Raw genomic sequence first — 11,793 nt, forward strand, 5'->3', positions numbered from 1 at the left:
TCAAGAAACAACAGACGCAAAAAACATTATGAAGGCTGTGCTTTTGTCTTTGTTGAGTCTGCGTCTGGTTCTGGGAATTGGGTAGGCATTTCTAACATATTCGTTTGTATTTTCTATCCCCCAAAATGCTATACTTTTTAGTAGGCTGGTGAGGATTGCTTATTTATCTTGACTTTTTTGTCTAGATTTACCCTATAAAATTGTCTAAAATTAAATTTTAAGCATTTGAGCTGAGATATTTCAAACATGCTGTTTGTTTATTGTAAAGAAAGCTCAATAAATCTGAAATAACTGAAATAATGAACTCATTTCAACTGGTATGGCTAAAAATGAATGATAAATATATTAAATAAACGAACCTTACTTAAAATGGTGAAACTGTATTCTGTCGACGTTAAAATGCGTATTCAAGTCTGTTGGAATATTAAAATACTTTGGGTATTTATTTACAGTTTTAAATTGACTTCAACTTAAATCTTCACACGCTTAGCACAATAGCACTCTTTGAGGGCCAAGTTGTAACTACATTTTTATTGTTTCTACGCAAAAAAAAATTGCTGAACCCAGTCTTCGTATTTCTTGCACACAGATTTCTCCTACTTTTCTTTCTCTAAATTTATGTATCTCTATAGTCCATTAGCTAAATAACAATTAATACATTGAACTAAATCAAACTCCTAAAAAAAAATCACATTATGTTCAGTAATCACACCCTGACTGTTCACCATGATATATCTGTTAAAATGATACCAGCCATGTGCTGTGGTGTTCAATTCATTTGTCAATCTGAACCACATTTCAGTCTATCTGGTTCTGTGTCAAAGTTCCGCCGCACATCTAAAAATCTACTACAATTTCATTCCTTGTGTTTTTGTTGTTTGTTTTGTGTTTTTTTTTTATTTATACATACAGTATAATGCAGTATAATATATATTTCATGTTTTTCTTTTGTTTCCACATGGCAAAAAAGTATGAAAATAATATTAATGTTAAGAAAAAAATTCAATCAAGATTTGAAAATCATTATTTTGAAATTAGAAATTATTAATCTGTAAATTACCGATCCGTAAATGATTTCAATTATTTGCCGCTTCTGTTTAGTGCATTGAAAGGACAGATAATTCTAACATCATCATCTTCTTCAACTTTAGTCACTGGTGTGAACACAGAGTGGAAGATAAACTGGAGACAATCATCTCGCCTCGCCTGCAGCTAGAAGTGGCTTGCTCAGAGGTGTATCAGTTCAACACTCAAGGATGGAGGCTAGATATAGACAGGATGCGTCACACACATGGGGGTGATGATGGAATTGCTCTGTATTACAAAAGACAAGGACCCAATGCTTCCTGTTTTCTGTTTAAGTAAGAAAATATATTCCAATGCTCCGAAGGTCTTAGCACAATATTGAAAATACTTCAATTTTCCATTGTTTTCTAATTAATTGAAAAACAAATGAATTCAAATCATTACAAAATATATTAGCAGTGTTAACAAGAATGAAAAGTAGAATCTCAATAATATGTTCATGAGTTTAATTATGTGTTTAGTTCATCCTGCTTTTGCTTTACACTCAAGTCATCTGAACATATCAAATATAAGAATAACATAATATCTGAAGAATATATAATGTCTCTCACTCACTCACTCATTTTCTACCGCTTATCCGAACTACCTCGGGTCACGGGGAGCCTGCGCCTATCTCAGGCGTCATTGGGCATCAAGGCAGGATACACCCTGGACGGAGTGCCAACCCATCGCAGGGCACACACACACGCTCATTCACTCACGCAATCACACACTACAGACAATTTTCCAGAGATGCCAATCAACCTACCATGCATGTCTTTGGACCGGGGGAGGAAACCGGAGTAAACTCCACACACACAAGATGGAGGCGGGAATCGAACCCCCAACCCTGGAGGTGTGAGGCGAACGTGCTAACCACTAAGCCACCGTGCCCTCCGAATATATAATCTATACATCAAAAATATTCTCAAATTTAAAATTATAATCTAGAATACTGTTGAATAATAAAGATATGCTAAACATAAACTAAAACATCTTCTAGAAAAAAATTCTGATTTTTAGAGTGGTCTCGGATTTTTAGACATTGTAATAGTTGAGAATATATATTTCTTCACAGTTAGTTTGCATCTTTGTGCAAGCGCAATTTTGTATCTCTGTTTGATTTGTGTGTTTTTTCTGCTGTAGAGCTGCGGACATTGTGACTGAAAGAGTGAACAGGACAATAAGAGCCTGCTGCGAAGGCTGGTCTGGTCCTCAATGCTCACAGGGTAAAACACCAAATATAGCCAGTTACATTATAAACAGTACATACACATGTTTATTTTTTAAATGGATATTTTTGCTTTTCTAGGAGTGAGTATCCGAGGTCTGTGTTTCTCTACATGGAATTGTGAGGAATTTCCTGGAGTTCAGAATGCCTCTCTGATGCCTCTTGAGCAATGCTGTGGCAGCCTGTGGGGTCTTAGCTGGAAAAATGCCTCTGATCACACCTGCTTGTCCTGTACCTACACTCTCTTGCCAGGTAATCATATTACTGTTTTAACCAGTTGTTCCATTCTTTACAACATTTTGGTTGAATCATCACTGTTAAAGTCCATTCAAACTTCTCATCTACTCGGCAGTCTATAATCATTTCAGAGTTCAACTGAATTATACATTAACATAACAAGTGTCTTTGTCAGTACTGAAAACAGTTAAAGAGTACAAGCTAAACATGAGCATTTTCACTAGATTAAAACAACCCTCTAGAATAATCAAAATCTCAGGAAAATGTGCCAGTAAGCCTTGGTTGTCTGATTGTTCACATTCCATAGTGTAAAATTGTATTTACAACCTTTATTATTATTCTTTGTCTTCAGATGCTCAGCCATCACCTCTTTTTCATAGGGGTCTTCTTGGAGGTATTCGAGATCCTAAGGCCTCTGCCACTTGCATGAGCTGGGGTGGAGCACATTATCGTTCCTTTGACAAGAAGCACTTCCATTTCCATGGTGGTTGCACCTATGTGTTGGCCTCATCCACTGATGGAACCTGGGCTGTCTACATTAGCACTGTGTGTGATGGCAGAGGACATTGCAGCAAGGTATTCCATGCACTGTATATAGTATCTGTATATGATACAGTATGTGTAGGAAGCAGGGCAGTACATCAGATATGATTGTACCTGGATTCCAAAAGTGATGGAAAAAATGTCAAGGTGAATAATTTTGTCAGTCATTAGCAAGAAAATATCACTGTAAATATAGCAGTAGGAAATCTCATAATTACATGCCGAAATCACCACCATACCTCGACACTGTCTAGAATTGCCTGTCTTTTCAACCGATCACTTAGTGTAAAGACAACGCTCGGTCCCCTTTATTTACCTGGGACCCTATTCTTTCAATTATTACCCTGAAAATAAGCTGGTGCAGTTACTCCACCAGGCTGTTGGCTGTTGCTGAGCCAATCAATTTGTCAATATTACATTTTTTCCATCTCATAAATAAGATCCAATGGTACTGATACTTCTTCACTAGTGGCAAGGTCTGTGCATATGCCTGCAGGAAGCACAGCTCTTTTTCTAGGAGAGTACCATGCCTTAACCTGAAGGTCCTTATTCTCACTCCTGCTGCTTCACACTCGGCTGCAAAATATTCATGTCTATGTCAGTGGGACGTTACCTCAATCAATCCCTTACATACAAACATATTGCATCTCAAACATAGCTGTGACTTGATATCCTGTCCATAAAACCACAAAAAGACACACCCTCGATGGTGTTCAGTACCCACCTTAAAAAAAATGACAACACAGTGCTCATAGAGAGAAATTTAGGTACACTCTACTCCTGGAGTGCTTCTCATAACTATTGAAACACACAATTTCCTTCTCCAAATCTCATGACATGTCTATTTCATTAGTACACCCTTGTGACACCCAAAAAATTGTGAAATATGTGGTCTACTGTTTCATGGCCTTAGCAGAACCTAAACAGAGTGCATATCCATCAGATTAAAAAGTTCCTCAAAGTTCTTCCACTGCTAAACTTTATCCCCAGTGAAGGTCAGAGTTTTCTACATTTACATTTACGGCATTTAGCAGACACCCTTATCCAGAGTGACTTACAACTGAGGGTTAAGGGCCTTGCTCAGGGGCCCAGCAGTGGCAGCTTGGTGGACCTGGGGTTCAAACCCATGACCTTCCGATCAGTAGCCCAACACCTTAACCACTGAGCTACCAATATTTCTAATATTTGCCTGGCAAAGCTTGTGAATGCATCTTACCTCAATGGCTTATGATCTACTTCTGCTGAGGTGTTGGTTTGACAGAACATCTTTGAGTCTACCAAACACAGGTTTTTTGTGTGTTTCTGTGACTTCAGCCTGATCTGTTCAAACCACTCTAAGAAGACCTGCCATGTAGTCAGTGTTCCAATTCATCCCAAAAGTGTTATGGTCAGGGCTCTGTGCAGGCCACTGATCTTCTTCCACATCAACCTTGGCAAACCATTTCCTTATGGACCTAGCTTTGCATACTTTGCATTGTCGTACTAATACAGGTTTGGACTAATTCCGTTAACTCCAGTAAAGAAGGATTCTCAATGCTTAATTATACAAAAAGTAAAGGCCTGAAATCCACAAACATTTGGTCCTATAGTGTAGATGCTTACTGCTACAGATTACTTGTCTTTTTAGTTTTGTCAATGTATGTTTTAAACCAATGACTTATAGTCACGTAAGTATATACATGATCTTTTAAGTTTTCTTCTAGAACTATGTTGCCACTGGCTATTGTTTAAACTAAACACTTTTGTGTTCTTTAGGCATTGAAGATGATGCTGGGACTTGACCTTGTGTCTGTTTATAAGGGCAACATATCACTCAACAGTGTTCTCTTACAGCAGGGAGAACCTTTCTTTCAAAACGGTATTAAAACCACCTTCCTAATAATGTTTTCCTTATATTCTAAACTCTGTTCATTGCACATTTGCTTATGATTTATTGTACCCTAAAAAAAATTAATGATTTATGAAATCCAAAATTCATATATGGGATATATATCTCATAACCCTTTGCCAGTTTTGGGTATTACTGCCAGTTTGTTTAATAACAATAACAATACTGAGCATAAAGGAAGAACAATTACAATGAATAACATTAGACATTATATACAAAACACGTTTATAGAACACATTGCGGTAGACAATTAACAGTGTACATATTTCTTGATACAAAAATTAACTGGAAAGATGAAGGAATGGTGTGATGATGTAAGTCATGGCTTCCAGAAGCCATTGAATTAAAGCTGTACAAAACAAGTGATTACAATTCAGTTCTCCTAGGCTATACTTTTACTAGCTGAGTAAACTTACAGCTTCTGCCTCTTTTGCTATGTTCACACAAACAAGTCACCAGTTGCTGCGTTCCAACTACTGGTTGCCATAGTAATAACATTTATCATTGGGTGGTGCGACTAGATTTCCTAATCAGTTTTCTTGTTGCTAAAATTAAATTCTATTTGAAGAGTTTTGTTTTTATAAATACACTAGTGCATATGTGCATCATAATATACGAGATAAAGAAAAAGCAGTGTGTCTCTACTGTCTTCACTCCCATTGGTAGTTGCTGCGAAGATGTGGACACACCACATCTAGTACCTGTTACAAGCTTTCATTAAAAATGAATAATCTTAATTCGCTTTGCCATTGTCAGTCGCTGTATGTGTGAACTTAGAGAAAATAATTTAACAGTTGTTCAATAAAAATGAATAAAATAATAATCTGAAAGTTCCTTTTTGAGCTGCTTACAGTACATTTCAGATAAAAGATAATTCTGCTATAAAGCTAGAAAATTTCTAATAAATATGTAAGTTAATAAGGGGGCACGGTGGCTTAGTGGTTAGCACGTTCGCCTCACACCTCCAGGGTCGGGGTTCGATTCCTGCCACCACCTTGTGTGTGTGGAGTTTGCATGTTCTCCCCGTGCCTCGGGGGTTTCCTCCGGGTACTCCGGTTTCCTCCCCCGGTCTAAAGACATGCATGGTAGGTTGATTGGCATCTCTGGAAAATTGTCCGTAGTGTGTGATTGCGTGAGTGAATGAGAGTGTGTGTGTGCCCTGCGATGGGTTGGCACTCCGTCCAGGGTGTATCCTGCCTTGATGCCCAATGACGCCTGAGATATTCGCAGGCTCCCCGTGACCCGAGGTAGTTCGGATAAGCGGTAGAAGATGAAAGAATGAATGAATGTAAGTTAATATAATAAAGTATGTGTTGTGTATTCTTTTTCAATAGGAGTAAGCATCCACTGGCTGGGAGATTTTGTGTTTGTTGAAAGTGGATTGGGCATCAGAGTGAAATTCGACATGGGGAACACTGTGTATCTGACAATTACTGCAGAACACTTTGCTACTACTGGAGGCCTCTGTGGATTATGCAACAATAATCCAGATGGTAAGAGATGTTTTCTTAGGATAGGGGAGATTTTTATGTTAATGTTTTTGTTGATTTGAGACAAATAGAATACTAGAGAGAATTCTGGAGAATACTATCTGCTACTAGGGGCTTTTGTGGATTGTACCAATGCAGATGTTTTTGGGTATTAAGCAATGACGATGCAAATTAAATACTACCCAGTCTCCCTATATAAAAGTTAAACAGAAACACATCAAGTTGCAAGCTGTATGAAATCTGTGTGCCTTCAGGACATCCATTTACTCTCTTAAATATCATGGACATTTTCCAGTACACCAAGGACACATAGTCCTTCAGGCATTCAGGCAATCATTGACTGCAAAATATGACCACAGTGCTGTGTACATGATCTCTTAAAACAGATGTGCTGAATGACATCTGTGCATGGTTAAAGCATAGCACAGGGTGCCTCCATGAAAGACCAGCATTACTCAATATGACCAGGCACTATGTTGGCTGATTTCAGAACAGGAAAACTGTTATGATAAGAGAATGTACTTATCAAGTCACTATATTCTTACAGACACATTTTTCTAGTTATTTAAAATATCCATTCACTGGCAAGTTCAATGACTAGTGCTTAATTCCTGTGAAAAATATGAAGCCAGCCATTACATCCATCCTAAACACTTTTGATTTTGATATTGCACTTTTGTTCTCCTAGACCAATGGAAATAGCCAGTGTGCAGGTAAGTTTTCAGTGTAACCAAGCAAAGGCCAGAACTATGTTTAATAAAGCTAAGATGAACTGATTAATCATGTGAGATCATGTGTGGTTCCTGCTTGTTTGGAATGAAAACCTGCACCCACACTGGCACCCACACATCACTTTATTATTATGTCAAAAATGTTAACTCAATTTTCACTTAAAACTAAATCTCTTTTGTACGAGAAGCACTTCAAGAAGCACTTCTCCTACATTCTGACTGGAATTACCATTGATCCCCAGGGCTGTGTGCTTGGTTCATTGTTGTTATGAATGTTGAGACAGATACTTGGAATATAATTCATGAAATCTATTTTTATTTTCTTTGATTTATTGATACAGATGACTTCACCAGTAGGAGTGGGAGTGTATTGCAGTATGCTGCCAGCTTTGGAAATTCATGGCGTGTTCCAAACCAAGAGATAGAGGTTCTAGTATACTGCCAAAGCTTTTCAATATGCACTAAACAGATGTGACACCAGTCTCATCTGCAATGAAATAGTCTGGCTGCAGGTCTTCATTGCAATGAAGCATAAGGCAAAACTGATTTAGATTTATTTTGTGATTAAAACAACTAGCGGATCTTATTTAGCTGAAATGAAAACTTGCATCCAACGCAGTTCATTGTGGACAAGACCAGTGTTCCCTTGCACTAAAGTATATTCTGAGAATATGTATAACAAAGACAAAATTTTAAGTTTTCAATAATCTTAACATCCCCAGGACTGTAGTGATGCAGCGGAGCTGGGCCACAGCTGTGACATTATGGGTGACGTCAGCTTGCGTAGAGCTGCCGAATTTACATGTCATCAGCTCAAGGACAGTCCCTTTTCCCAATGCCATCATCGAGTGAGAGAACTGTTAGAATGCTTAACAGACTTTTCCACATTTAAATTCTGCACATTGTACTACAGAAAAATAATAAAAACCTTTATCTGTGCTCCAGGTGGATCCAGGGCCCTATGTAGACACCTGTTTATATGTGTACTGCAGTTTGGGGACTAATGAAAGAGAAGCAGCTGTGTGCGATACGCTTGCTAGCTATGCCCGTGAATGTGCGCAACAACATGTCATCCTCAGCTGGAGGGGTCCTGGTCTCTGTGGTATGACTCTCATTTCTTTTACAGAAAATCCAACAAATCGCCAGAATGTATATACAGTGCCCTCCATAATTATTGGCACCCCTGTTTAAGATGTGGTCATGGACTTTGGTGGTAAAAAAAATCACACATTTAGAAAGAAAAAAAAATTTAAATCATGTGTCCCACAATTATTGGCACTCCTGATGTTAATACTTTGTACAACCCCCTTTTGCCAACAAGACAGCACTTAATCTCCTCCTATAACATTTCACAAGATTGGAGAACACAGAGAGAGGGATCTTTGACCATTCTTCTTTGCACAATCTTTCTAGATCATCCAGTGTCCTGGGTCCTCTCTTATGCACTTTTTTGCACTTGGGTTCTATGTTGTTTAAAAAAAGGGAGATTTTTTAGCAGTTCACGACTACATCTTAAACAGGGGTGCCAATAATTGTGGAGGGCACTGTAGTTCATTATTTCTGATAATGATTGACAATGCAATCAGTGTTTTATACATAAATTAGGAGCTTTAAGAGTTAAAAATACAGCTAGTATTAATAAAATAGGTTGCTAAAACATGACAATAGCACCTTCAATCATTGCCCATTAATTAGATTGCACTTTGATTTTGCCATAGAAAATATGTACACTGGTTCAGCTTTAATGACTTAGGTATTTCTTTGTTGTTACCTAAATATTTCTTTGGTCTTTCTTCCTTCCACTTGCTCTTTTTTTGGTCCCTCTTTCCCTTTCATGTGTCATGCAGAGCGAGCGTGTCCCGGGGGTCAACTTTTCTCAGACTGCATCTCTTCCTGTCCCCCCAGCTGCTCCTCGGCTCCCCCACCAGCATCAGGCCAGTGTCGGGAGGAGTGTGTTGGGGGCTGTGAGTGTCCTCCTGGGCTCTATCTGCACGAGGGCCAATGCTTACGGCATGAATACTGCCCCTGCTTCCATAGACGACGCACATATCACGAAGGAGACACTATAAAACACAAGTGTAACACCTGGTAGGTACACAGGCAATACTAGTGACATCTGTTTTAAGTTGAATTTCAACAATAATCAATGTGATTATTGTGCTCAAAGAAGAGCAAGTCAATCAAGTCCAGTCAAAAAGCTTTTATTGTCATTTTAACCATATGTAACTGACACAGTACATAGTGAAATGAAACACTGTTTCTCCAGGACCATTGTGCGACATCAAACACAGAGCTACTGTACATAGAACAACAAAAATCTAAGGACTGAAACATAAGTTGTCCTAGTCACATAAAGTGCATAGTGTGCAACTGTCTTGCAAACAGTGCAGGACAAGAGACAATACAGACAGAGAATAAGATACAATATAGGACATAAAATAACACCGACCAGTGTGCGGCCTGTGACTGAATATTGTGCAAATAAGACTGTAAAGAATAAGATTATATTATTAAGAGAATAATTCTTTTAAACATATGTAAACAGCAGATAATGGCAGCAATTATTAAGCATTGGATTAAGTGTTCAAAGCATTGTGTAAACACTGTTTATATGAGTGGTGCTGCAGGGCTGTTAAGTGTCACGCATTTAGAGTGACAGTCATGCATTTTGGTCTTTTCTCACACTTCTGAAGTCAACAAACATTTGTTTTGATGTTTTTCCAACATACAGAGACAGGTTGTATGCTCTACTAGGCTGTTAGCTGTGCTGAACAGTTTTGTTAGCTAATATTTTTACCATTTACTGAGTACAGGGATCAGAAATCCAAAAAAAAGATTCAATGATGGCAAAATTTAACAAGATTTATCGTAAAAGACAAATTCCACCTTATTCAATCTGGTTGCTTCAAACATCTTATATCTTTAATGCATCCTGATAAGATTTGTTTACCATTTACACCATTTAAGGTCCAAAAGGGGCCAAATGATAAGAACCATACAGTTATTTATTCATTCATTTTCTACCGCTTATCCGAACCTCTCGGGAGCCTGTGCCTATCTCAGGCATCATTGGGCATCAATGCAGGATACACCCTGGACGGAGTGCCAAGCCATCACAGGGCGCACACACACTCTCATTCACTCATGCAATCACACACTACGGACAATTTTCCAGAGATGCCAATCAACCTACCATGCATGTCTTTGGACCCCAGGGAGGAAACCAGAATACCCGGAGGAAACCCCCGAGGCACGGGGAGAACATGCAAACTCCACACACAAGGTGGAGGTGGGAATCGAACCCTCAACCCTGGAGGTGTGAGGCGAACGTGCTAACCACTAAGCCACCGTGCCCCCCAGTTATTTATTCAATTGTTAATTTGTTGAGTAGTTGAATTGGCAGGTCAGTGTGTAAACAATACTTCTGTGAATTATATATTCTTTCCCTCTCTATTTCTCTTTTATAGCATGTGCCAGGCAGGCCATTGGCAGTGTTCTGCAGAAAGGTGTGCAGCCCAGTGTAGTATAATTGGGGCAATGCAAATCACTACATTTGATAAGAAGAGGTATAACCTCCAGGCTGGTGACTGTCAGCTCACAGCCATTGAGGTAAGATGCATTTTCACTGCTGATTAAATCTTCTTTATGGCTTCGTCTCTGAGATTTTATGGGGTGTATTGTACACATGTATCAGATGAAGTGCAATATCAGAGGCTGGGTTAATAAGAAATAGAAGATCAAAGGTTTGAAGGTTTTGAACCAGTAAACATGCATATCTGGCTCCTGGAGATCAACTTATCTGTTCTGTTGTTTGTATAGGATTTTGTGGACAAGAAGCTTGCTGTGACAATTAAAGACGGGGAATGTGTAAAGGGAGCTGGCATGCGCTGCCCGTTGGAGACAACCATCACTGCCCTCCATACCACAGTGACCCTCACTAGCACAGGCGAGCAGCTTAACCATTTATTTGGATGATTTCTCGATGATATGTCTTTTATTTTTTTATTTATTTAACAGTGCATCCCAATCTATATCTAGTTTCCCTCTGTTCACCTAACAGTGCATCCCAATCTATATCTAGTTCTGTTCAAATTAATCACATCCATCCATCCATGCAGTTGATAAGCTATGTCCAATCATCCCATCCATACCATATTATCAATCAAATAATCCAAATATCCATGTACTGTTCTGCTATTTATTTATCCATACATCTTAGATTATATTTATTCCAGATTATCCTTTAAATATTCTCCCATTCATCAATTAATCCATCCATCCATCCATCCAGCCACCCATCCATCATTAAGCTCTGCCCATTCATAAGCCTCTCTAAGCATCCATCTACTGCATTTACCACTTTATCTATTAAACCATACACCAAACCATTCATCCATCCATCCATCCATCCATCCATCCATCCATCCATCAATCCATCTGTACATTAAATCTCTGACTCTTCTTCATATACACTTACTTCAGTCTTTGTACAAATGTAGTCCATTTAATCACTGACTTATCTGGTCAATTATATACAGTTAGGTCCATATATATTTGGACACAGGCACAATTTTTGTTTTTTAGGTATTTACGAGCTATAGTTGAATA

The 11,793-nt window shown here is 38.5% G+C and overlaps 1 protein-coding gene across 1 annotated transcript in view; it reads left to right on the top strand.

Annotated features, from left to right (window-relative positions):
• The window catches only part of sspo (SCO-spondin), an 86,913-nt gene continuing 75,120 nt past the window's right edge, over window positions 1–11,793 (top strand). The window contains exons 1-13 of the mRNA XM_060869667.1: window positions 1–81; window positions 1,152–1,361; window positions 2,212–2,294; window positions 2,378–2,548; window positions 2,886–3,109; window positions 4,832–4,934; window positions 6,299–6,457; window positions 7,527–7,612; window positions 7,908–8,033; window positions 8,131–8,287; window positions 9,033–9,273; window positions 10,653–10,794; window positions 11,005–11,131. Of these exons, the coding sequence (XP_060725650.1) occupies window positions 29–81; window positions 1,152–1,361; window positions 2,212–2,294; window positions 2,378–2,548; window positions 2,886–3,109; window positions 4,832–4,934; window positions 6,299–6,457; window positions 7,527–7,612; window positions 7,908–8,033; window positions 8,131–8,287; window positions 9,033–9,273; window positions 10,653–10,794; window positions 11,005–11,131 (1,882 nt within the window). The 5' untranslated portion in view covers window positions 1–28. The remainder of the gene's footprint in view (window positions 82–1,151; window positions 1,362–2,211; window positions 2,295–2,377; window positions 2,549–2,885; window positions 3,110–4,831; window positions 4,935–6,298; window positions 6,458–7,526; window positions 7,613–7,907; window positions 8,034–8,130; window positions 8,288–9,032; window positions 9,274–10,652; window positions 10,795–11,004; window positions 11,132–11,793) is intronic.

The sequence above is a fragment of the Tachysurus vachellii genome, chromosome 5 (genome assembly GCF_030014155.1).
Source record: "Tachysurus vachellii isolate PV-2020 chromosome 5, HZAU_Pvac_v1, whole genome shotgun sequence".
Classification (NCBI taxonomy): domain Eukaryota; kingdom Metazoa; phylum Chordata; class Actinopteri; order Siluriformes; family Bagridae; genus Tachysurus; species Tachysurus vachellii.